Source organism: Heteronotia binoei, chromosome 20 (genome assembly GCF_032191835.1).
Source record: "Heteronotia binoei isolate CCM8104 ecotype False Entrance Well chromosome 20, APGP_CSIRO_Hbin_v1, whole genome shotgun sequence".
NCBI classification, from domain to species: domain Eukaryota; kingdom Metazoa; phylum Chordata; class Lepidosauria; order Squamata; family Gekkonidae; genus Heteronotia; species Heteronotia binoei.
In genome coordinates, this window is record NC_083242.1 from 11,239,028 (window position 1) to 11,265,540 (window position 26,513).

Sequence of the window (26,513 nt, forward strand, 5' to 3'; positions counted from 1 at the left end):
CCCGGGGAAAGGGGATTCCCACCCACCCCGAATTGAGTGATCTGAACCCGAGGGAGCGGCTAGGCGAGGTAGGAGAGGTCGCCCCGAATTCCACGCTCGGCTTGTTCTGCGTTCTTCTGCTTTTGCAGAATTGCAACCCCCCCCCCTTTTTTTGCAGAATTGCGATCCTTTTTTTTTGCAAAATTGCGACCTCCTTTTTGCAAAACTGCGACCTTCCTTTTACAAAATTGCGACCTTCCTTTTGCAAAATTGCCACGCCGGTTCATCGCCTTGCCCGTCTTCTTCCCCACCCCCAGCAGGCCAGTCGCCTCGCCCGTCCCCGCCCAGCAGCAGCCAGCGACAGCAGCCACCATGACGGCCAACGGGACGACTTCGGAGTCGCTCCAGATCCAGTTCGGCCTGATCAACTGCGGCAACAAGTACCTGACGGCCGAGGCGTTCGGCTTCAAGCTCAACGCCTCGGCGCCCAGCCTGAAGAAGAAGCAGATCTGGACGCTGGAGCAGGACGGCGACGACTCGAGCGTGGTCTTCCTCAAGAGCCACCTGGGCCGCTACCTGGCCGCCGACAAGGACGGGCAGGTGCGCTGCGACGCCGAGGCGCCCACCGCCGACTGCCGCTTCGCCATCGTGGCGCACGACGACGGCCGCTGGTCCCTGCAGTCCGACGCGCACAAGCGCTTCTTCGGCGGCACCGAGGACCGCCTCTCCTGCTTCGCCCAGGCCATCTCGCCCGCCGAGAAGTGGAGCGTCCACATCGCCATGCACCCCCAGGTACGCGCAGGCCAAGCGCCCGGCTGGAGGGCGGCGGAAACCGGGGCAGGGAAGGGAAAGGTCTGCCGGCTGCTCCATTATTGGAGACCCGTTCCATTAGGGTAGAATGGAGAATTGATCCACGGGGATGTGGGGCTCTGTTTTTTGAGGGAGAGGCGCCGGATTTTCAGCATGGCTTCCAGTGCCTCTCCTCAAAACGCCCTCTCAAGTTTCAAAAAGATTGGACCGAGGGGTCGGATTCTATGAGCCCCAAAAGAAGGTGCCCCTGTCCTTCATTATTTCCCAAGGAGGTAGGGATGCCAATCCTCAGGGGTGGGCAGGGGATCCCCCCCCCAGGCTGGAAGGTGTTGGAAACCGGGGCGGGGGGAGGGAGGGAAATGTCTGCTGGGCACTCCACGATTCCCTATGGAGACCGATTCCCATAGGGTATGATGGGGAATCTATCCACGAGTGTTTGGGGCTCTGGGGGGGCCTGTTTTTTGAGATAGAGGCAGCAAATTTTCAGCATAGCATCTGGTGCTTCTCCCCAGAATACCCTCCAAGTTTCAAAAAGGTTGGACCAGGGGGTCCGATTTTATGAGCCCCAAAAGAAGGTGCCCCTATCCTCCATTATTTCCCATGGAGGTAGGGATGCCAGGCCCCAGGGGTGGGCAGGGGATCCCCTGGGTTGGAGGTCATCAGCAAATGGGATGGGGAGTGGAAATGCCTGCTGGGCACTCCATGTTTCCCTATGGAGACCAATTCCCGAAGGATAGAATGGTGAATTGATCCGTGGGTATTCTGGGGCTCTGCGGGGGCTGTTGTTTGAGCTAGAGGCGCCAGATTTTCAGCATAGCATCCGGTGCCTCTCCCCAGAATACCCTCCAAGTTTCAAAAAGGTTGGACCAGGGGATCTGATTCTATGAGCCCCCAAAGAAGGTGCCTCTATCCTTCATCATTTCCAACGGAGGGAAGGCATTTAAAAGGTGTGCGGTCCCTTTAAACGTGATGGGCAGAACTCCCTTTGGAGTTAAATAATCCTTGTCACAACCTTGCTCCTGGCTCCACCCCCAAAGTCCCCAGGTATTTCTTGAATTTGACTTGGCAACCCTCCCCCAGGTGACCATCTTCAGCCTGGCCCGCAAGCGCTACGCCCACCGCAGTGCCGCCGCCGATGAGATCGCCGTCCACCGCGACGTGCCCTGGGGCGTCGACTCCCTCATCACCCTCCTCTTCCACCAGCAGCGCTACTGCCTCCAGACCTGCGACCACCGCTTCCTCCGCCACGACGGCCACCTGGTTGAGCGGCCGGAGCCCGCTGCGGGCTACACCCTTGAGTTCCGCGGCGGCAAGGTGGCCTTCCGGGACTGCCAGGGCAAGTACCTCGCCCCCTCCGGCCCCAGCGGCACCCTCAAGGCCGGCAAGAGCACCAAGGTGGGCAAGGACGAGCTCTTCGTCCTTGAGCAGAGCTGCCCCCAGGTCGTCCTCCGTGCCGGCAACGACAGGAACGTCTCCATCCGGCAAGGTGAGTGAGTGAGTGAGCCCCTCCTCCAGCAGGAGGGTTGCTTCTTTGCTTTTGCAAGGCCCCAGAAATGTAGGGTTGCCATCCTCCTGGTGGGACCTGGAGAGCTCCTGGGATGGTCTCCAATCTCTCTGGGTGGTGGAGGTCAGCTCCCATCGAGGAAATGGCTGCTTCGGAGGGTGGATTCTGTGCCGTGATGCCCTCTGGAGGTGACTGCCTTCCACAAACCCCATTTCCCAGGGCTCCGCCCCCAAATCTCTGGGAATTTCCCCATCCCAGCCAATAGAAGGAAGAGAGGCATGGCTCAGCAGCTCTGCTGTGCAATTGAGAGAGCCTGGCGAAGCAAACTGTTCCTCCCACCCCTTCTTCCCCGAGGGAGGAGCCTCAGCCAATGGAGAAAATAGAGACTCTGCTCTGTAGCTCCTGTGCAGTTGAGCAAGCCTGGCAAAGCAAGCTGTTATGCAGAAGGAAGCGAGAGAGAGAGAAGGAAGTAGTTGACAGCCAGTTGCTCAGGGGCCTGATAGGAGCCCTCTGGGGGCCTGATTTGGCCCCCGAACTGCATGTTTGACGCTCCTGCTTTAGAGGTCGATCCCCTCCCCAAACCCCACCCTCCCAAAGCTCCAGGAATTTCCCCATCTGGAGTTGGCAGCCTAGGTCATCCTCTGTGCCAGCAGTGTCTCCATCTGGCAAGGCGAGCTGCCTCTAGCAGAGTTTGGCAAGGTGGAAGGCGTGCCCAGAAAAGTAGAGTTGCCATCCTTCCAGGGGGTATAACTTAACCCCAGAAGTACCATGGTGGAGGAGGCGACGGCAAACGGTAAAGCACCGTGCATAATCAACAGCAGGCGATTTGTGGATAGGAAGGCATTCGTGTTGTCTTCATGAGAGTGCAAAAAGCAGCGTATGCCATATATATAAGCTTAGATGCAGCTTTCAAGAATTCACTTCAGGTTTCTCTTTCCAAAAGTCATAATATAACAAAGTACTTCTAAACAAGAAGCTTCCAAGGTAACAAAATATCTAGATTCTTCAATTTAGAGAAGCTTGCAAGGAATTGTTATCGATTGTGCTTGGTGCTTTAGTGTTTTTCATCTCCTCCTGGTGGGGTCGGCTTCCCTGGAGGGTGGAGCTGCTTTGGAGGGTGGAGCTTAGGACACAATGCCTTTCCCCAAACCCCACCCTCCCCAGGCTCCATACCCCAAATCTCCAGGAATTTCCCAATTGGAGTTGGCAACCCTACCCAGAAATGGGCTGACTGCTCCTTCGCTTTCATATTGTTTTGTCCTCACAGTTTGATCCCCTGTTGCTGGTTCACACATGCATTCTCTTCTGAGTTTCCCCTCCTTTGCTGTGTGGTGTGCAGGTCACCTGAGAATAGCCTTGTTGCATTTTGTTGGGTGTGCTTCCCCAACTCCTTTGGTACAGTTTGCTTCTTGATTCAAGCCTGCATTCTTTTGGCCTTCTCTGCTGGCTTTTGTGCTGGTGGGTGAAGATTGTGACCGGTAGCCCCACTGTAAGGCTCAGGGTGTGCCCAGGAATTATCCCAGTGCTCCTTCAGGGCTCCCTGATGCTGTTTCTTTTGTCCCTTCTCGTAAGAACACCAGAAGAGCCCTGCTGGATCAGACCACAGAGGTCCATCTAGTCCAGCATCCTGTCCCACCCAGTGGCCAACCAGTTCCTCTGGAGGGCCAACTACAGGGCAGAGAGGCCGAGGCCTTCATAAGAACATCAGAAGAGCCCTGCTGGATCAAACCAGTGGTCCACCTAGTCCAGCATCCAGTCTCACCCAGTGGCCAACCAGTTCCTCTGGAGGGCCAACTACAGGGCAGAGAGGCCGAGGCCTTCTTAAGTACATAAGAAGAGCCCTGCTGGATCAGACCAGTGGTCTATCTAGTCCAGAATCCTGTCCCACCCAGTGGCCAACCAGTTCCTCTGGAGGGCCAACCACAGGGCAGAGAGGCCGAGGCCTTCATAAGAACATCAGAAGAGTCCTGCTGGATCAGACCAGAGGTCCATCCAGTCCAGCATCCTGTCTCACACAGTGGCCAACCACAGAGCAGAGAGGCTGAGGTCTTCGTAAGAACATCAGAAGAGCCCTGCTGGATGAGACGAGTGAAGGTCTATCTAGTCCAGCATCCTGTCTCACACAGTGGCCAACCAGTTCCTCTGGCAGGCCAACAACAGGGCAGAGAGGCCGAGGCCTTCATAAGAACATCAGAAGAGCCCTGCTGGATCAGACCAGGGGTCCAGCTAGTCCAGCATCCTGTCTCACATGGTGGCCAACCAGTTCCTGTGGCCTTCCCCTGCTATTGCCTCCTTGCTCTGGGATTCAGAGGCTTCTTGCTGATTTGCATGTGCATCGTTTTGCTGGCTCACGTTTCTGTACAAAGGTTTTTGCTCGGGTTTCGTTGCAGAGGTATTGATGCGTCTGGAAATGATATGAGGGTTCACGGTGCAGTAGTTTTGGTATTCACACACGCTGGTCACCACTTGAGGGTGCAGGGCGTGCATGTTCAGCTGTGAATTCCCCTACAGTGCCAACTTGTTTTGCACAAAATCCTGCCTATTCCTTCCTTCCCGCAAACTGTTGCTTGGGGCTGGGTTCGGTTGACCTAACCCGGCCTTCCGTGGAAAGGGACATGAGCGATTTGTGAAGTGAACTTTGCGGGGTAGGGGGAGGGCCTGGGGGCTTTCCTGTCTTGCACAATACGGGGGGGGCGGAGGGAGGAGTAAAGCGGGGCTCCTTTTGCCGACCGGAGTCTTTGTTGGACACTGGTGCTAGGAGCCGAAATCCCCCTCCGTCTTCCCCGTTGTGTCCTAAAAGCCTGCATCTTCTCCCACCTTGCACTACCCGTCCCTCCCCCCCCAGCCATCTCTTGCATATCCTTTTCCTGTCTAGTGCAGACATGAGTCCTTTTGTCAGCTCCAGGCTGCCTTCCCAAGAGACCTAACGGGATAATCTGCTAAAGAGCTCCCAAAATAGGCTAGCGACCAATCCCGCAACCCAGCGGGAGACGGCATCAACGGCTCCGGCTTCTTCCCTTTCCTGCCTCTTCGGTTGCCTGCCTTTTGACCCTCTCTGTTCCTGGGCACTCCCTTCCCTCAGTCAGTCTGTCGGGGTAGCAGAAGAGCAGTGCCCCAAACCCAGAGGAGCCGAGTCAGGCCTGCCCCCCCCCTCCCCATCCACAGCGTGCTCTGACATTCTGGAGACTTGGCTGGCGTGTCTTTGTGTAAAGGAGAAGCCAGTTTCTGGTGGAAGGAAGGGCGGGATGGCCATGCCTCCCCTCTCTCCCCCTCCGAGTCGGGGAGCCGACCTTGGCACAGGCCAGAAGACGTGAGAGGCGGCCTCCCTTGCCTCCTCCCCCCCTTTCTTCTTTCGCAGCCTGGTCCCCTCCGCTCCTCCAGCCACGCTGTCCCCATCCCCCTTTCCCAAGCCCTGCCCCTTCCTCCCGCTCTGCTGTTGCTACCTGCTGGGCGGGCGGCAGCCCCCTCTCCAGCTCTCTCCCGTTCTTCCACCCTTCCATCCCCAGCCCCTCAGCACTGCCAGGCTAAGCTGCATCCCAGAAGCTCCTAAGCTCTCTCATCTCCTTCTAGACAACCTCTCTGATCCAGCCAATCCCTTTTTTTTTTGTAGAGAAGCCCATGTGCTTCTAGTCTCTCCTTTCTTCTCCAGATTCTGTTCTGCAGTGGGGGGGGGGGAGTGTCTTTTGCTGAAATCCAGGTTTGAATTCCTGCAGCGCCTCTATTTTTAAATTCAGGAGCATACCCAGGGCTTTTTTGGAGCAGGAAAATGCCGTTCTGACTGGCTTGGTGTCCAAGGGTGTAGCTCAGGGGTGGCCAAACTTGCTTAATGTAAGAGCCACATATAATAAATGGCAGATGTTTGAGAGCCCCAAGGAAGGAAGGAAGGAAGGAAGGAAAATAGACAGGGAGAGGTGGGAAGAAAGCAACTTTAACTTCAAATGCATTCTCCAAGCTGCTGGCTAGCTTGGCTTGGAGAAGTGATATAAAGAGAAATGCCTTCTCCAAGCCAGCCAAAGGGGGTGGGGGGGGGGCTTTAAGAGCCACAGAATATGTGTGAAAGAGCCATGTGTGGCTCCTGAGCCCCAGTTTGGCCGCAAATGAATTCCTGTTGGGCTTTGTCTACAAAAAAAGCCCTGTGCAAAACAATAGTGATGTTAGGTAAAAATATGGAGCAGAGGTCCATCAGTGGCTATTAGCCACAGTGTGTATATATATATGTGTGTGTGTATAACAAAAAAAATTTTTGGCCACTGTGTGACACAGTGTTGGACTGGATGGGCCATTGGCCTGATCCAACATGGCTTCTCTTATGTGACTCAGAGTGTTGGACTGGAGGGGCCATTGGCCTGATCCAACATGGCTTCTCTTATGTGACTCAGAGTGTTGGACTGGATGGGCCATTGGCCTGATCCAACATGGCTTCTCTTATGTGACTCAGAGTGTTGGACTGGAGGGGCCATTGGCCTGATCCAACATGGCTTCTCTTATGTGACTCAGAGTGTTGGACTGGGTGGGCCACTGGACTGATCCAGCATGGCTTCTCTTATGTGACACAGAGTGTTGGACTGGGTGGGCCATTGGCCTGATCCAACATGGCTTCTCTTATGGTCTTATGTGGGGGGGGGGGTGGCCTCAAAGGCTAAGGAGTTCCTGCTGGGGTGTTCCTACAAAACAAGCTCCGGCCATACCTGATTTTTACACGGGGGAGGGAAAGGACTACATCCCCATCGGTCTTGCCCATAAACTAAGCTGCCTTTCCGGAAAGGCGTTTTCTCCGAGGAAGCCTTTTGTGCTGAAGAGAGAGCCAAACCACCAAAAAACCCCTTGATTCTGAATTTGGGATGGGCCATTACTGTGATTTCTCCCAGGTTCCCCCCTCCCCTTATGGCTTCTGGCTGAAGACCTAACTTGACCGGGGAAAAAAGACCCAAACTTACAACGCCCACATCTGTAAAAATATAAATAAAAATGCTGAGTCAACAGGAGACCAGAGCAAAATTCTTCCATCCAAGTGCTTTTTTTTAATAGAAAAAACAGGCACAGCTGAAAGAGACCATGATTAACTGCTCGCATCCCACCCCATGGGTAAAGATTTACGCAATCTCATTAGGCTGTCTGCCTTGATCCTAAGAGAGAAGCTGTGATCGGTATCTCTTTGCTTTTTTCCTAGCTGGGTACCATTTCCCCATTGCATATATTCCATTGACAGGTTTTAAAAAAACCCAACAAAACCTTTTCTTCAAGGGGTTTGAAGCCTCCCTCATTTTCCCCGCAGGAAGCATGGCAGGTAGATTGTGCTTTTTAAAAATAACAATTTCATACCACCCAGGCTCTGTGCCAGTTACAGCTCTGCCCTGCAATCCGAATAAATCGTGCCAGTTGAGCCAAGACGCATAATTTCCCCCCTGGTTTTGCATGATTCATCCTGGTTTTGCCAGTCACCATGTGGGGGTAAGGAGCTGTGGAGTGCGTGGCGGCTGTACAGCCCAACTGGTAGAAAAATTTTATCCAGTCTGCTGAATTAGCAAGAGCCCGGGCATGTGCGCTGGGTGTTTTTGCCATGTCTAAAAGTGTCTTTAAAAAATAAAATAAAATGCGAAGAGGTGGGTGTTTCCCCCACTTCCCAGAATTCTGCGCTGAGTCTTGTGTTCTGTGATCTTTGGCCCTCTTGTAGGATTTCAGAGCGCAGACACAGCTCTGATTTGCAGGGACGCGCATGCCGTAGGTTAACCTGTCCCTCTTTTAGCATCTCTGTTCAAGCAGTTAGGGGTGCCAACCTCCAGGTGGGACCTGGGGATCACTGCTCCCTCTACGCTGTGGAGTCTTGTGAGCAAAAATTCTGCTTCGTGAGCTACTGGCACTAAAGTGGTGAGCTGCTGCATCAGTTAGTTTGCTCTGGGGCTGTCCTTTCTGAGCTAAGACAAAAACGTGTGAGCTGGAGGCTAAAAAACTGTGAGCTAGTTCACACTAATTCAGCTGAGAGGGCTCGCTGCTGTGGATCCCCCAGAATTACAGCTCATCTCCAGACTACAGAGATCAGTTCCTCTGGAGAAAATGGCTGCTTTGGAGGATAAACCCTATGGCGTTGTAAGAAGACGACGACATTGGATTTATATTCCGCCCTCCACTCAAGAGTCTCAGAGCGGCTCACAACTCCTTTATCTTCTTCCTCCACAACAGACACCCTGTGAGGTGGGTGGGGCTGAGAGGGCTCTCTTAGCAGCTGCCCTTTCAAGGACAGTGTCTCAGAACGGCCTATAATCTCCTTTCCCTTCCTCCCCCATAACAGATACCCTGTGAGGTGGGTGGGGCTGGAAAGGGCTCTCACAGCAGCTGCCCTTTCAAGGACAACCTCTGCCAGAGCTATGGCTGACCCAAGGCCATGCCAGCAGCTGCAAGTGGAGGATTTGGGACTCAAACCCGGTTCTCCCAGATAAAAAGATGATGATATTGGATTTATATCCCGCTGTCTACTCCAAAGAGTCTCAGAGCATCTCACAATCTCCTTTACCTTCCTCCCCCATAACAGACCCCCTTGTGAGGTCGGTGGGGCTGAGAGAGCTGAGACAGAAGCTGCCCTTTCAAGGACAACTCTGCAAGGGCTATGGCTGACCCAAGGCCATTCCAGCAGCTGCAGGTGGAGAAATGGGGAAACAAACCTGGCTCTCCCAGATAAGACTCCACACACTTGACCATGACACTGAATTGGCTACACCAAACTGTACCCCACTGAGGTCCTTGTCCTCCCCGGGCTCCATCCCCAAACCTCCAGGAGTTTCCCAACCTGGATCTGGCAACCCTGATGCATGCACAGAGCGTCTCTTCCCTCCCCCCACATCAGGTGCCAAACATGATCAAAAGTAGGGATGCCAGCCTCCAGATAGGACCCCTGGAATTATAGCTCCTCTCCAGACTAAAGAGATCAATTCTCCTAGATGCTTTGGAGCAGGGGTGTCAAACATGCAGCCCGGGGCCGAATCAGGCCCCCGGAGGGCTCCTAGCAGGCCCTCGAGCAACTGGTTGCCATCTCTTTCCTTCTCCCTCTCTCTTGCTCCCTTCTGCATCGCAGCTTGCTTTGCCGAGCTTGCTCAATTGCACGGGAGCTACAGAGCAAAGCCTCTATTTTCTCCATTGTCTGAGGCTCCTACTCCTCCTGGTCCCCTGGGGAAGGAAAGAAAGAGCCAGAGCTTCCTTTGCCCAGTTCCCTGGATCCCGTGGGAAAGATACGAAGAAAGCACCTTGAAGTCCAAAGAATGCCAATGTTTTAAGCACGTCTTAAGTTTATTTAAAAATCGTAGTGTTTGTCTGTGTCCTTCATAAAGTTGATCTCTCTTCTTTGTTGTTCTGTCGCACGGTCGAGTCCGACTCTTTGCAACCCCATGGACCAAGTCACGGCAGGCCCTCCTGTCTTCCACCATCCTCCGAAGTCAGCTCAAATTTGTGTTTGTTACATCAGTAACGCTGTCCAGCCATCTCCTCTTTTGTCATCCCCTTCTTCTTTTGCCTTCTGTCTTTCCCAACATCATTTCATTCATTCATTAGACCTTTATTGGCATTAATGGAAGAATACAGTAAGATTTAAAACCAACAGAAACACTATAAAATATAATAAAGCCTTAAAAACCAGCAAAAGTTAAATGACATAAAATAGCTGTGGGCTGTGCATGAGTAAAAGCCTCTCTGATTTGGATCGCAACCTGTAAAAAGCAAGCAACATGAGTGGTGACAAAGTTGTGTTTCCCGTGGAGTAAAAAGCGAACCTTGGCATTGTCGGAAAGGCCTTGATGGTCGGAGAGCAGAGCATCTAGGTATCTTGCTCGTGGACTGCTATAGAAAGAGCAGTCCAAAAGAACATGAGGGACCGTTTCGATGACTCCTTGGCTACAAGGGCATCGTCTAAGATTGTGGGGGATTCTGTGGTATCTACCGAAGAGGATGGCCGATGGTAATGCATTAAATCTAGCCAGCATGAGTGCTATTCTTTGGTGAGGATCAGTTAAAAAGAGGAAATAGGGAGCTAGAAGCCCAGGAGACTGGGATAAACCCAGGTGACTTGGGGAGCAAGATTTCCGAGCTGCCTAGTCAGACGTTGCAACTGGATATCTAGTAGTCTACGTTTGATGGATTGAAATACCGCAGAAGCAGAGGATAGATAAAATGCATCCAAGGAAATTCCTATGGATGTAATTTTCTTTTGGATCGGGGTCAACCATTTTGATGCATGATGGTCCATCAGCATCAAAGAGGTGAAAGAGTTCTGATCAGAGTTAAATAAAAGGCGCAGCCAAAACGTAAAGGTCAGAAGCCAGGCGCGAGTTTCCAGCAGCAACAGGCCAGTTTCCATGCAAATTGCAGCATAAGGAACACAGTTGGGTAGTCCCAGAATTTTCCTCAAAAAGAAAGATTGTAGGCCTTCAGTGGTGTAATCAAAGGCACTGATCCATATGGGGGCACCATATAAGAGTTGGGGGCTAGATTTCGCATTGAAAGCTCTTAAGGCCATAGGGACATATCGATTCCCTTTCAGATAAAAAAAAACTGGGCAATAGCCAAGGCACTAGTTCTTGCCATTGTTAGAGCGCACTTGCGATGGGATGCCCAGCTCCCATTATAGCAAAAATTAATCCCCAGATATTTGGTAGTTCCAACATCAGGATCTTCTCCAGGGAGTGCTCCCTTCTCATCTGCCACCTAATCTTGAATGGAAACACACATGGCCCGGCTCCGGACAAGGTCTCCTTTACATCAGATCCGGCCGTTGTGACAAATGAGTTCCACACCCCTGCTTTGGAGGCTGGGGAGTCTGTGGCCTTGCACCCCACAGTGTCCTCCCCAGACTCCATCCCCAAATCTCCAGGAGTTTCCCAGTTGGGCCCCGATTCCCCACCAGTGTTCAGAGGGGATCTGGCAACCGTAGTTGAGCTTCTCTTTCGCTGCAGGGAGCAAGAAAAGCCCCAACCTTGGCAGGGCTCCGTAAATGGGGTTTAAACGAAAATCCGTGTTCAGCGGCTGACTTCTAGCTGTGACGAGACATGTGACCTACATGGAAGTCGATACAAAGAGAGCATTGCTTCTGTTGGCTGATTCAGCGGAACGCCAAGCCCTCCTCTCTTCTCCTCCTCCTCCTCCTCCCCGCCTTCCCAACTTTGGGAGTCAGAATGCAAGCCCGTTGGCCGGCTTTCAGCGCGCACACAAAAGCCCTTTAGGAATCTCTGGGCGTGCAGCGCGGCCAGCTGCAGAAACCGCGAGACCGCAGTAACCTCAACAGGTGTTCAGGGTGTGCTGCTTGCTTTCTGAGCTGTGGGGTGCATGCATGGAGTTCCTGCACTCGGGCGCTCTGAAATCATAGAATCCTGGTTGCGAGAGAGTCCCCTCCAGGGTCATCTAGTCCAACCCCCCTGCACGATGCAGGAAATGAACAGATATCTCCCCCCAGGGGTGGACTACTAGCAGGAGCTCCTTTGCATATTAAGCCACACACTCTTGATGCAGCCAATCCTCCGAGAGCTTACAAAAAAGAGCCCTGTAAGTTCTTTGAGGATTGGCTACATCAGGGGTGTGTGGCCTAATATGCAAAGGAGTTCCTGCTAGAATTCCACCCCTGCCTCCCCCCATAGATTCCCCAGTGACCCCGTTCCATGCCTTTTGTTGTTCAGTTGCACAGTCTAGTCCGACTCTTTGCGACCCCATGGACCAAATCATGCCAGGCCCTCGTGGCTCCCACCATCCTCCAAAGTCTGCTCAAATTCGTGTTACATCAGTAGCGCTGTCCAGCCATCTCCTCTTTTGCCGTCCCTTTCTTCTTTTGCCTTCTGTCTTTCCCAGCATCAGGATCTTCTCCAGGGAGTGCTCCCTTCTCCTTTGGTGGCCAAAGTAGAGCTTCAGCGTCTGACCTTCCAGGGAACAGTCAGGGTTGATTTCTCTTGGGCCTGACTGATTGGATCTTCTTGCTGTCCAAGGGACTCTCAAGAGTCTTCTCCAGCACCACAGCTCAAAAGCATCTATTCTTCTGCGCTTAGCCTTCCTTATGGTCCAGCTCTCACAGCCATACATCCATGGCTGGAAGATGGTAAAAAACCTCCAGGATCCCTGGCCAAACCAGCCTGGAGAAAAATAGCTGCCTGACCCCAAAGTGGTGTGCAACACTTCCCTGGGCGTGTAAGAAAGGGCCACGAAAACGAAGCCCTGATGCAGCCCTTCCTGCCCTCACTCTCACGCCCTGCCTAAGTTCACAGAATCAGCATGGCTGTCAGATGGCCATTTAGCCTATAAAGTAGGAGAGCCCACTGCCTCCTGAGGAAGCCTGTTCCGCTGAGGCATGGTCCGATCTCGTCACTGCTGCAAGCTGACTAGGTGCTCTTAGTCATGTCACCGTGTCTGGCTTCTGTTCCGACCTGGATCAAGCCCTAACCGTTGTTGGGGATCTAATCTATCCTGGCAATCCTGGTTTAGATTTGCTGCTCAGTCTGTGCTGTGCTGGTGAAGTGTAGTTGTTTCTTAACAGCGGAGCAACAGTCGTAACCATCCATGGCTTGGCCCTTCAGACGTCATTCTGGACCACGGTTGGCACAAACCGTGGCTTCCAAACTCATTCTGGATTCCAGTTGGCCAGCTGGTTGCAGGCAGAGTAGATCGGCGATGGGATCATCTCCCCGCAGAGGTGGTGAGCTCCGCAGCGCTGGAAGTCTTGAAGCAACAGCTGGACAGAAACCTTTCAGGGATGCTCTCTGGGCTGTTCCTGCAATTGAGCAGGGGGTTGGGCTGAATCTGGGTTGGCCAAGCTGTGGCTCAGGAGCCAGTTTGCTGTAGCGGTGAAGTGTGCGGACTCTTATCTGGGAGAACCGGGTTTGATTCCCCCACTCCTCCGCTTGCACCTGCTGGAATGGCCTTTGGTCAGCCAGAGCTCTGGCAGGAGTTGTCCTTGAAAGGGCAGCTGCTGGGAGAGCCCTCTCAGCCTCACCCACCTCACAGGGTGTCTGTTGTGGGGGGAGACGATATAGGAGATTGTGAGCTGCTCTGAGTCTCTGATTCAGAGGGAAGGGTGGGGTATAAACCTGCAGTTCTTCTTCTTTCACACATACTGTGTGGCTTTCGAAGCCCACACTGCCCTGTCAGCTGGCTGGGAAAAGGCATTTAAAATTAAAGCCAGTTTGGTGTAGTGGTTAAGTGTGTGGACTCTTATCTGGGAGAACCAGGTATGATGCCCCATTCCTCCACTTGCACTTGCTGGAATGGCCTTGGGTCAGCCATAGCTCTCGCAGGAGTTCTCCTTGAAAGGGCAGCTGCTGTAAGAGCTGCCTCAGCCCCACCCACCTCATAGGGTGTCTGTTGTGGGGGGGTGGTAAAGAAGATTGTGACTGCTGTGAGACTCTGAGATTCAGAGTATAGGGTGGGATATAAATCTAATATCTTCTTCTTAAGATTGCTTTCTTTCCACTTCTCTCTCTCCCTCTATTTTCCTTCCATCCTTCCTTCCATCTCGTGTCTCTCAACATCTATGTTTGGCCGTTTTCAAAGGAAGAGCTGGATTAGGTAGGCAGATAGACTGCTTGGTGCTTCATTTTGGGGAACGGCTTACCCCAGAACGTTTATCCCTCCTCTCCCAAATGGGAGCTTCTCCAGAAAGGTGTGGTCTCGAAGCAAAGAGCATCCTCTGAATTCAGAGCAGAGGCTGTAACTTGCCAGCAAGAGCAAATGTTTTGCAATAGAGTTGGAAGGGGTCTGCCTTGTAAAATGTCTGCAAAAGGATTCCCAGGTCTAGAAAAGTCCCCCAAATGTACTCCCCTGAGAGCCATTAGATACACCTGAGCGGGATAGATTGGCAGGGTGAACTCTGCTTCAGTTCTCTGGGAAATACAGTTCCCCATGAAAAGGTGCCCGGACGGGGTGGTGGTGGTGGTCTTGGTTATTCTGGAGACCTGAGTAAGCATCCAAGAGGAGGGCCTCACAATCTGTGGCACTCTAGGACCAGGGAAGTAGAGGTCCTCAACTGAGGTGCCACCAGAAGTCACCTTGGCCAACCTCCAGAGAAGACGGCATTTGCTGGCTCTCCTTCCAGTATGGAACCCAAGGTAGCTGCCCCTGTTGGTCATTGGCTAAGATTGTCCATGTGGAAGAAGACGAAGACGACCATAGATTTATACCCCGCCCTTCTCTCTGCATCAAGGTCTCAGAATGGTTTTCAATCTCCTTTATCATCTTCCCCCACAACAGAGAGAGAGATTTTATTTACAGCAAAAGCCAACATCTTAAGCAAAAGGGATAACTGTAGATATCCATAAGATATCTGTAAAACATGATAAATTATTATACTATTAAAATTGAAAAATATACATTAATGGCCATTAAAAGAAACGTACTCCGGCATTTTAGGCTACTAGTAATGTTGACCTAAAAGTGAAGCAACCAAATTTAGCTATTTTAAGAGTAACTGCAGGATATTTACCCTCCAGGAGTTCTTTAAGTTGGCTTTTTCTGTTTAGAAGAAGAAATTGGATTTATACCCCACCCTTCACTCTGAATCTCAAAGCGGCTTACAATCTCCTTTATCTTCTTCCCCCACAACAGACACCCTTTTGACACCCTTTGAGGTGGGTGGGGCTGAGAGAGCTCTCCCAGAAGCTGCCCTTTCAAGGACAACTCTTGCAAGAAGAAGAGTTGGTTTTTATACCTTGCCCTTTATACCTTGCCCTTCACTCGAAGTCTGAGTGGCTTACAATCTCCTTCCCTTCTTCTCCCCACAACAGACACCCTGTGAGGGAGGTGGGGCTGAGAGAGTTCTTTTGAGAACTGCATTTGAGAGAACAGTTTCTCTGGGGAACAGTTTCTTGGAAATGACCATACGGGTTCCTGTCTTCCCTACTGGGCCTAAAGCAGCCTGGGAAAGCCATGGAGGTTAGGAAGAAGGAGAAGATATTGGATTTATATCCCGCCCTATACTCTGAATCTCAGAGCGGATTACGATCTCCTTTACCTTCCTTCCCCATAACAGACGCCCTGTGAGGTGGGTGGGGCTGAGCGAGCTCTCCCAGGAGCTGCCCTTTCAAGGACAGCTCTGCGAGAGCTATGGCTGAACCCAAGGCCATTCCAGCAACTGCAAGTGGAGGAGTGGGGAATCAAATCCAGTTCCCCAGGCACTTAACCACTACACCAAACTGGCTGAGATGGGGTAGGGGACCATACCCTTGAATCTATCGAACATTGCTCTAAAACGGCAGAGCTTCTGGTAGTTCTTGAGAGGGAAGGAACGGCGGGCCGGATTGGTGATTTAATGGGCTGGGTCTGCATTAATGGACTGGCGCACAACGAAGGGGGGCTTCTGCAAGCGAGGGGATTCGTTGCGAATATTCCAAATGTTCTGCTGCTTCCTTTGTTAAGCCTGTTCGTTCCAGCGCGAACCGTGCTCTCTCTCCCCGCCCCCCCCAGCTGAGATGTCGCCTTGCATCTCCTCAAGGCAAGATGCTGCTGCAGCTGAGTCATCCTCTCCCCTCCCCCTCACGGCCCTCCACCCACCCTCCCCGCGCTCAAGGAGAGTGATTGGATGGCTTGGGTTCGGGGCAGATGCTGAAATATTTGTCGGGAAGGAAGGGGGGGATGGGAGCGAGGTTCGGAGAACAAGGGCAAGATTGTGACTGTGGGCGGAGGGGCTGGTCGGGGGCTGAGATGGTCGAGGTGGTGGGGGGGGGGAGAGCGAAGGCTCCTGTTTCAGTTCTTTGTCAGCTGTGGAAATCCAGATGTGAGGAGGGGGGCGTAGCGGGGCTTTCTCAGCACGAGGCTGATTCGGAGAGGCCTTTTGAAACAGGCTGACAATGGCGTGTAGCTCAAGCTGCCCCTCTCTCTCCCCACCTAATAGCCCCAGGCCCTGGAAAAGGCGTTTTTTGCTCAACTCCATCTTAGATCCTCGTCTTCCAGACACCCCCCCCAAACCCCCCCCCCCCTTATATGTAGGGGGAGTTGTCTGAGCTATTCTGTACTGATGAGGGAAATGCATTTCTTTTCTGCTTGGGAGTCAGTTTTTGGGATGCTATCATTTTAACTCCGAGGGTGGGGGAACCTTTGGCAATAAATGTAAAGGTAGTCCCCTGTGCAAGCACCGGTCCTTTCGACTGTTTAACGCAGGGGTTGCCAAACTTGCGTTGACATAAGAGCCACATAGAAAAGACATCAGATGTTTGAGAGCCGGAAGGAAGGAAATGAATGGGGAGGGAGGAGGGAGAGAGAAGTGGAAAGAAAGCAACATTAACTTTACATGCATTCTCCAAGCCAGTGGCTGACTTGGCCTGGAGAAGTGATTTAAAGAGAAAGATGCCTTCTCCAAGCCGGCCGATGGGGTGGTGGGGGCTTCAAGAGCCACACGATATGTGCGAAAGAGCCACATGTGGCTCCCCTGCCGCAGTTTGGCCATCCCTGGTTTAACCCATGTTTAAAAAGGAAACTAGCTTCCGTCTGCACTTGGGGAAACAGTGAAAGGTATAGAATAGGGGTGGCCAAACTTGCTTAAAGCAAGAACCACATGGAACAGGGGTGACCAACGGTAGCTCTCCAGATGTTTTTTGCCTACAACTCCCATCAGCCCCAGCCATTGGCTATGCTGGCTGGGGCTGATGGGAGTTGCAGGCAAAAAACATCTGGAGAGCTACTGTTGGTCACCCCTGACATAGAATAAACGTCAGATGTTTGAGAGCTGCAGGGGAGGGAGGAAAGGTAGAAAGAAAGCAAATAGATTGGGGGGAGGGAAAAGGGGAAAGAAAGCAACTTTAAATGCATTTTCCATGCTGCCCAGCTGGCTTGGCTTGGCGATATTTGAAGAGAGAAATGCCTTCTCCAAGCCAGCTGACGGGGCAGTGGGGGCCTTGAGAGCCACACAATGTGTGTGAGAGAGCCACATGAGGCTCCCGAGCTTCAGTTTGGCCAGCCCTGGCGTAGAAGATTGCAGAAAACCTTCCTCCAGGATGTGCTAATCTCATATTGTGCAGGGAGCCCTTCAACCCCCATCTCGGTCCAGGGTCCAGACAAGTTTTGGTCCTGTGATCTTGCTAACCGCATAGCCCAGCTGTAGGCCTGTAATCTCTACCCCATTGTCCTGCGTTTTTTCAGTCTTCCATTGTTTCGCTTCCTTTCTTAAATACCTGCGAGAGCTATAAATGGCCTTCCTGCCCCCCACCAATCTTGGCTGAGTTGTAAAGGGAAAGCCCTTGGCTCCTGGAGGCATTGGAAAGGCATCTTCGCCGTGGCTTTTTCTCTGACCTCTCGTGTTTTTTCCCTTTCCTCTCCTGCTGCGTTCCCTTTAAACATCTGCGGAGTGACCATGGGTTTCCTCTGCTCTGGCGATTTCCGGAGCTGTAATGGGAAGCACCTTGGCTCGGAACGGGAAAGCTGATGTCGTCTTGGGGTGTTCTGCCTTCCCGCCCCCCTCTCCCCGTGGTACTGGCACACGGTGTTCCCTCTAAGCTGAGTTAGTGTGAGCTAACTCACAGTTTTTTAGCCTCTGGCGCACACCTTTTTGGGCTTAGCTCAGGGAGGATGGCCCAGAGCAAACGGATTGATGCGGTACTCAGATTACTTGCTCACAACTTTAATGCTAGAACAGGGGTGGCCAAACTTGCTTAATGTGAGAGCCACATAGAATAACCGTCAGATGTTTGAGAGCCACAAGACATGGGGGGGAGAGAGAGGTAGAAATAAAGCAACTTTAAATGCATTCTCCAAGCTGGCCAACGGCATAGTGGGGGCTTCAAGAGCCACAGACCATGTGTGAAAGAGCGACATTTTGACCACCCAGAGGCCTCAGATTCAGTGGAAATTCACAGGAGCACAGCTCCTGAACCTTTCTAAGAGTTCCACCTCCTTGTCCGTTGAATAGTAGGTGCAGCTGCATTACAATCCCTGGATGAGCTCCACCACCTATTTTTCTACAAAACAACCCCTGACCACCCCTGTGCTAGAAGCTCAAAAAGTAGAATTTCGGCTCCCAAGACTCCCCAGCTTAGAGGGTGCCTTGCTTGCGCATCAGTCCCTTTTTGCCCTTTCCAGGAAGGAAAGGGGACGCCTCCCCCAGTCAGAGCTGGGCCTGATATTTGAAGCAACCGAGTGATTCTCTGTAATATGAGCAGAGAATGAGGCCGGAGGTCAGTGGCCCCGTTTAAAACCAACAAAGTTAATTCTGGGTATACGCTTTTGTGTGTGTGCACACTTCTTCAGATATGTTGAAACCGACTTCTTCAAGCCTGATGTATAGGCAGGGGTGGAATTCTAGCTGAAGCTCATTTGCATATTAGGCCACACACCCCTGATGTAGCCAGTCCTCCCAAGATCTTACAAAAGAGAGCCTTGTAAGCTCTTGGAGGACTGGCTACCTCAGGGGTGTGTGGCCTAATATGCAAAGGAACTCCGGCTAGAATCCCACCTCTGCCTATAGGTAGAGAGATTCAGGTGGGTAGCCGTGTTGGTCTTAAGCAGCAGAACCAAGTTGGAGTCCAGCTTTTGTGTTCTGGCACGCTTCTTCAGGGTATACCCTTTCTCTACCTATATGTGAGGCTTGAGGAAGTCTGTTTCTGTGTATCTGAAGAAGCGTGCATGCACAAAAAGATCTTACACCTAGAATAAAATTCTGTTGGTCTTAAAAGTGCTTCTAAAGAAGTGTGCATGCACACAAGAGCTTATGCCCAGAATAAACCTTTTGTTGACCTTAAAGGTGCCACTGGACTCCTCTAAGAGCAGAAAACCTTTCTCTCTTCACCCAGCAATGCTGTTTTTCATTTGGCGAATCTTCCCGTGCGGCGAAGTCAGCAGAACAAAGCAGTAGACGAGTGCACCTTTAAGACCGGCTAAGTTTTATTCAGAACGTAAGCTTTCGTACGCTCTTAGACAGACTTCATCGGACAAAATGGGAATGGCAAGCAGCAATTCTTAATCTAAGCGGGCGGTGTAGAATCATGGGAATGTTTTTAGCCGATGAAAAGAATCACAAATAGGGATCTGCGTTTGTTAGTGTTAGGACAAAACAGTACTGAAAAAAAAAACACCGGAGGGTGATAAAAAGCAGACGGCTGTTGTAGGTGCGAAGTGCCATAAATCTAGGTAACATTCTGGCTTTGTTAGTTTAAATAGAGGGCGTGGTTTCTCAAGAGATTATAACATCCATTATAGTTTGCCATTAGGAAAAAAAGGAAGACATTAAAATACAGAGGAGGATGGGTTGGTATATGCAATAAGACAAACAGCCAATATCCCCCGTTTGAGTATGTCAATACAAAAACCCCAAAATATTCTGATACACCGTTCTAAAAGAGAAATGATATAAGTTAGCCAGTAGGAAAACGGTGCATTAAAGTAGAGTGGAAGGTGGGTTAGTATATGTAATGAGACAAACAGCCCACATCCCTCATTAGAGCAGGTCAACACAAAAAAACCCATTATTCTGATACCCTGTTCTAAAAGAGAAATACAGTGGAACACTGTGGATGCACAGCTATCTCAGTGAGAGTTGGTTTAGCATATGTAATGAGATAAAAAAACCCAATATCCCTGTTCAGTCAACAGTTGGTGGGCTGCTGTCTAGGCACAGAGCCCAGAATGCATTTCTGCTCCTTGGACGGGATTTCTGTTCTCGCTACCACCCTGGTGAAAATTTATTTTGTTCCTGACTTAGAGGTGAGCCCCAAAGGGTGGTGGTCAAAGGAAGCTTTTCTTTTCTGGCTGGAGGAGGAGGAGAAGAGTGAAGTTGGTTTTTCTCCCAAATTTCCCTTTCTGCTGCATGTGGCGTTCCTCTGCGGTGGCGCACAGCAGTCTGGCTGCCATGAATCCAGGCTGGGGATCATGAATTCAGCTGTGCCGGATTACCTCGAGGTTCGTTCCTGCTGCTCCGAAAGTATTGGGCTGGGGGGTGGGAAAGAGGACACCAAATCCCCTTGCCTGCTGAACTGTGGGCCTCTCTCGCAGCAGAACATGGAAGAAAGTCCTAATTCGATCCAGGCTTTTGTGGTAGGATGAGCATTTAGAACAGGGGTGGCCAAACTTGCTTGAAGTAAAAATCAGATGGAATAAACATCAGATGTTTGAGAGCTACAAGACATGAATGTCAGATGTTGCAGGGAAGGAAGGAAGTCAGATGAGGGGGGGAGAGGAGGATGGGAGAGGTGGAAAGAAAGCAACTTCAACTTTAAATGCATTCGGAGAGATCTGGGCCCTGCAGAATCTGCTCCAATTCCTCAGGGCCTGTAAAACAGAGCTCTTTCACCAGGCTTTTAGCTGAGGCAGCGGACGTCACTTGTTACTCCAGATGTCCGAGAGCTGCAAGACATGAACATCAGATGTGTGAGAGAAGAAGGAAGGAAGGCAAATAGATGGGAGGAAAGGAGGGAGAAAGAGGTGGAAAGAAAGCAACTTTAACTTTAAATTCATTCTCCAGACTGCCGGCTGGCATGGTGTGGAGAAGTGATTTAAAGAGAAATGCCTTCTCCAAGCCAGCCAACAGGGTTGTGGGAGCTTTGAGAGCCGCACAATATGTGGGAAAGAGGCACATGTTGCTCCCGAGCCACAGTTTGCCCCCCCCCCTGATTTAGAGGGTGGGAAGAAACCCTCCTCTGACAGGCGCATTTTTTGTAGCAGGAACTCCTTTGCATATTAGGCCACACCCCTCTGTTGTAGCCAATCCTCCAAGAGCTTACAGGGCTCTTAGTACAGGGTTTACCGTACGCTCCGGGAGGATTGGCTACATCAGGTGGGTGCGGCCTAATATGCAAAGGAGTTCCTGCTACAAAAAAAGCCCTGGGCGCATCTGTTCCTCTCCCTTCCCCCCCACCCGGTGAATGTGCACTCGCGCAAACGGTGATGTGCGGCCTCCCAGCAAGCTTGCAAAGAATGCTGCTGGGGACGGCCGGGGGAGAGAAGACAACGAGGAGAACAACAAGCTGCAGCTTTGTCTGGAGCGCAAAGGATTGAGCCGCCCTCCCCATCTCTCCTAATTAGTCGCGGAGCATGGCAGATGGCACCCGTCCACCGAGCATCTGCCGCTCATTATGGCGGAGCCTCCACCCCTTTAATTGGACCCCAGTAAGATGGGAGGGGAGGGCCCTTTAAATGCATCCTTGTAGGTCTGGGGGGGGGGGGCCTGGGAGAGAGGCAGGAGCCCTCCTCCCTGCAGGAATTAAGGAGCTGGTTTGGAGGAGCTGCGGGTAATGGGATGAGCCGAGGGGCAGCTTAGAAGCCTGGGGGATTGCTGTAATTGGACAAGGCGGTTGCTTGGAGCAGGGGTGTTGAACTCATTTGTTACGAGGGCCGGATCTGACGTAAATGAGACCAGGTTGGGCCGGGCCAGGTGTGTCCCTATTTAGGATTAGGTAGCAGAGATGCTTTTGAGCTGTGGTGCTGGAGAAGACTCTTGAGAGTCCCTTGGGCTGCAAGAAGATCCAATCAGTTGGTCCTAAGGGAAACCAATCCAGACTGTTCCTTGGAAGGTCAGATGCTGAAGCTGAAGCTCAAATACTTTGGCCACCAAATGAGAAGGGAGAACTTAGTGGAGAAGACCCTGATGCTGGGAAAGACAGAAGGCAAAAGAAGAAAGGGACGGCAGAAGAGGAGATGGCTAGACAGCGTTACTGATGTAACAAACACAAATTTGAGCAGACTTCGAAGGATGATGGAAGACAGGAGGGCCTGGCGTGACTTGGTCCATGGGGTCGCAAAGAGTCGGACTCAACTGTGTGACTGAACAACAAGCAAAGATATAAACTTTGTAAAGGACACCGACAGACACAATTAAATGTTGTTGTTTTTTTTTTTAAAAATAGAACATGCTTAAAACATTAGCACTTGTTTGTCTTAAAGATGCTTTCTTTGTATTTCTGCCATGGGATCCAGGGAACTGGGCAAAGGAAGCTCTGGCTCTTTCCTTCCTTCCCCAGGGGACCAAGAGGGGGACGAGCCTCAGCTAATAGAAGGAAGAGAGGCTTGGCTCAGTAGCTCTGCCGTGCAATTGAGGGAGCCCGGCAAAGCAAGCTCTTCCTCCCCAAGGGAGGAGCCTCAGCCAATGGAGGAAACAGAGGCATTGCTCTGTAGCTCCTGTGCGGTTGAGCAAGCCTGGCAAAGCAAGCTGTGATGCTGAAGGAAGCAAGAGAGAGGGAGAAGGAAGCAGATGACAGCCAGTTTGTCTCAGGGGCCTGATAGGAGCCCTCCGGGGGCTTGATTCGGCCCCCGAGTGGCATGTCTGACACCCCTGGCTTAGAGAATCTCTGGGATCGTGTCTCCCTGTTTGGGGTTGGGAGAGCCTTTCTCATCTTGATAACGAAGCATTATTTGTGTGACTGATGCAGCAGTGCAAGCCTGTTTTGTTTAAATTGGTAGTCTTCCTTCTCAAACCCATGCGTAGGATTGCAGGAAGGCGCACTGTCCCACTTTCCCCTTCACCAGGAGCGGCGCTTCATGCAAATAACTTCTAGGCAGCGGTCATGGGGGGGGGGGGAGAAAGTGCCAGAGCTCATGAGCCCAACTCATTTGCATGTGGCACCGGAAGGTATACCAAGTCATATCAGCTCAGCATCTGCCTTAAAATGCTTCTTGAATTAGAATGGCCATCATAAAACCTTTACTCCCATCATGCTTTTAAAAATACTTTCTCCTCTGCGGCCACAGTGCATGAGGAAGATTTCCACCTGTCTGCTTTAACTGTTTTGGTTATTTTTCCATTTTTTTTGTGTGTGGGGGGGGGGATATTAGAAAGTTTGTCAGATCTTAAGAGTTCCGGCAAAGTTCTCACAGGGGGTTTGAACAATGGAGCCCAGAAGCAAGTTTTTTTTTGGGGGGGGGGGGGGTGTAAGAAAGAAAGAAAGAACACAATGAAATTTAGAGGTTCTGGAGCTCCGCTTTTGAGGCCTGCTTTTGAGGCTTTTGAGGCCTGCTTTTAGGGAGATGGGATCTCTCGAGACCGTGGACAATTTCGAGAGTGAGTAACGGGTTGGGGTGCGAGTTAACTGGGAAAGAAAACCCCATTTTGCCCATTTTTCTGTGCGAGCTAGAATGCTCCCTGCCTGGGGTGGGGGGGAGGTACCTCTTGTTACAACAAAGAAACCTCTCTGTTTCTCTCTCTTTTTTGAAAAGGGAGTTAACATCCCTGAGGGGAAAAAGATTGGCTGCCTGCTCTCAGGTTTCAGCACTTTTGCCAGATGGCCCTCCTTTCCTCCCCAGCTTCCTCTGGCGGGGCGGGGGCTCTCCCCAGCGTGGCTTTAGTTTCTCTTTTCCAGGCCTGGGCTGCGGCTTCCTCTGTTGCTAAGGGCTGGACAGGTAGCGACCAGGCAGAGCTGATGAGGCAGAGGATAGTTTCGCACCCACTCCCTTCCTCTGCCCAGCTCATTCCTGGCTATGTTAAAGGTGGTGGAGCCACGTGTCTTGGAGGATTTGGAGTCAGTTCTGGCCTTGCTGGCGGACTTCTTGATGGCACCTGGGTTTTGGCCCCTGTGTGACACAGTGTGTTGGACCGGATGGGCTATTGGCCTGATCCAGTATGGGTTCTCTTGTGCTCTTATGCCTGGGGAAGTTATGCTCTGTATTCTTAGTGCTTGTGAGGAAACAGTGGGAGGACTTCTGGATTTCTGGCCCCAGTGGTGGACCTCCTGATGGCACCTGGGATTTTTTGGGCCCCTGTGTGACTCAGGGTGTTGGCGTGTTCCAACATGGCTTCTCCCCTGTTCTTATGCTTGGGGCAGTGACGCTCTGTTTTCTTGGTTCAGTGGGAGGGCTTCTGGCCCTGCTGATGGCCGCTGGTTTTTGGCCAGGCCTCTGATTCAGTGGGAGCTCACAGGAGTGCAGCTCCTGAACCTTTCTGAGAGTTCCACCTCCTTGTCCATTGAATAGTATGTGCAGCTGCATCACAATCCCTGGATGAGCTCCACCTCCTATTTTTCTACAAAATGACCCCTGGTTTTGGCCACTGTGTGACGCAGAGAGTTGGACTGGATGGGCCATTGGCCTGATCCAACATGGCTTCTCTTACGTTCTTATGTCTGGGGCAGTGATGCTCTGCCTTCTTGGTGCTTAAAGCTAAAGTAGGACCTAAATGTGAGAATAAAGTGTCCGCTTGTTGGCAGGCCTGCTGTGTGGAGCATTTTTTCTAAACAGCGCAGCTTCCTGGATGGTGAATTGCTTGACATCGAGCCTGCTGTGACAAGTAACAAACCGGTCCCGGCGGAGGACGGCCACCCACGGCCCAAAGGTGCGATGCCTGCCGGGAGCTCCTGTTGCTTTTGATCGGGGATATAGTCCGTGCGTACCCCCTCCGTGCGTGCGTTTCCATTGCCTTCTCCACTCACGGCACTGCTGGTCTGTAATGTTCCAGCTCCCGGGGAAGCGACAGGTGGCGACCAGGAGTGACATGCTGAGCCCCCCATTGGCGTCTGTTCTGCTGTGAACCTGGGGATGAGCACCAGCAGTGATTCTGTTATCCGCATGAGTGTACAGCTGGCATAACGCTGGCACCGGCGTGCACGCTGTGTTGGGGCTGTGATGAGAACGTGAAGCCTTTAAAGATGGCAGACCTGCTTCTGCTGGCAGAGCTGGCGCGTGGGAGTAGGGCAGGGTAGGTGGCTGCCTAGGGCGCTACCGTGCTTGGGTGCACCGCTGGGCGGGGCTGTCCTCTGATGAGCCGGGCCGGGGCTTGCATACTACGCTCCTTGTGCGGAGCGTGACTCACAAGGGTCGGCTCTCCCTGCCCCCGATCAGGCTTCCTGCAATGCAAGAAGCCTGAGCGGGACCGGTGCTGCGGAGGGCACTGCGCTGGGGTCTGCCTTGAGTGGCAGGACCCCTGGTGCCGGGCCTGTCTGCTGGGAATTGCCAGGGGACTGCCGGAGTCCCAGGGCCTCTGCTGCTCAAAGGCTGCGAAGAGGAATGCAGAAATAGCTCCGCAGCCGATTTCAGTCTAAAGCGATAAAAGCTGGACTGAGCGGCTGGTTTGTGGAGCAGCAGCAGCAGCAGCCCCCACTGGTTCTGCCAGGTCTAGGGACCCAGCCCCCTTTTCTGCCAGTGGTGCTCCTCGTGAGTCAGACCCTTGCCAACCTGCTGGGTCGTTGGCGCATGGCTCAAACGCAGCAAGCGGCCCAGATCTGCCCGGCGTCAGGCTGTGTTCTGCTAAGCCGCTTCACTCGACCTGAGAATTGTGGGATCGGCGGTGTAGCTCTTTCTTTGCTTCCGAGAGGAGGGAGTTGACGCACGTAACTGACAGCTCCTCTTTGTCTAAGGCAGGGGTGGCCAAACGGTGGCTCTTTCACACATATTGTGTGGCTCTTGAAGCCCCCGCCGGCCGGATTGGGGAAGGCATTTCTCTCTTTAAATCACTTTGCAAGCCAAGCCAGCTGACAGCTTGGAGAATGCATTTAAAGTTGCTTTTTTTTCCACCTCTTCCTCCCTCCCCTCATCTGTTTGCCTCCCTTCCTTCCTTTGTCGTGGCCCTCAAACATCTGATGTTCACGTCTTTCGCAGCTCTCAAACATTTGACATTTTGTGCTCTTACATTAAGCAAGCTTGGCCCCTCTCCGAGGCCTTGTATCTTCCCTTCAAAACTCCTTTTGCAAGATCCGGACACAGAGAAGGCCCCTCTCTCTGTACCCTCCCAGATGCATATGGTCTACGGATTCTGTGGTGACCTCAGCGTTCGCAACAGATGTTTCGGTACTCAAGGGGGTTGGAAAACAGAGAAAATGCGTCCTTGCAGATGTTTCCTGGAAGTTCTTTCATCCTGCTGAAGTGAAACAGTTTGGAGAACCTGCCCCGGTTCCGTTTGATTCTCTCTGCCGGCTACCAAATGGAGGTCTCTCAGCCAAGGTCACCGTTGGGCTGTCCTTCCTTGGCAACTTGGCCTGCCCTTTCGATGAGGTGCCCTCAAGGCTTTTTTTGTAGCAGGAACTCCTCTGCATATTAGGCCACACCTCCCTGATGTAGCCAATCCTCCTGGAGCTTACAGTAGGCCCTGTACTAAGAGCCCTCTAAGCTCTTGGAGGATTGGCTACATCAGGGGGGTGCGGCCTAATATGCAGAGGAGCTCCTGTTAGAAAAATAGGCCTGGGCCACACCTACCAGATGTAGCCAATCGTCCAAGAGTTTACAGAGCCCTTAGTACAGGGCATACTGTAAGCTCCAGAAGGATTGGCTATATCGGGGGGGGTGGGGGGTGGCGGCCTAATATGCAAAGGAGTTCCTGCTACAAAAAAAGCCCTGGACACCCTTATGGCTC

The 26,513-nt window shown here is 52.0% G+C and overlaps 3 protein-coding genes across 3 annotated transcripts in view; all 3 read left to right on the plus strand.

Moving 5' to 3' along the window:
- The window catches only part of PDAP1 (PDGFA associated protein 1), a 465,345-nt gene extending 440,822 nt beyond the window's left edge, over window positions 1-24,523 (plus strand). The window contains exon 7 of the mRNA XM_060260769.1: window positions 24,505-24,523. The gene's annotated coding sequence lies outside the window, so the exon portion shown is untranslated. The remainder of the gene's footprint in view (window positions 1-24,504) is intronic.
- Window positions 1-26,513, plus strand: part of LOC132588590 (E3 ubiquitin-protein ligase RNF216-like) — a 285,209-nt gene that overhangs the window by 115,171 nt on the left and 143,525 nt on the right. The gene's annotated exons all lie outside the window — the stretch shown is intronic.
- The window catches only part of FSCN1 (fascin actin-bundling protein 1), a 51,370-nt gene that overhangs the window by 258 nt on the left and 24,599 nt on the right, over window positions 1-26,513 (plus strand). Inside the window, exons 2-3 of the mRNA XM_060260762.1 lie at window positions 297-771; window positions 1,870-2,275. Coding sequence (XP_060116745.1) covers window positions 352-771; window positions 1,870-2,275 — 826 coding nt within the window. The 5' untranslated portion in view covers window positions 297-351. The remainder of the gene's footprint in view (window positions 1-296; window positions 772-1,869; window positions 2,276-26,513) is intronic.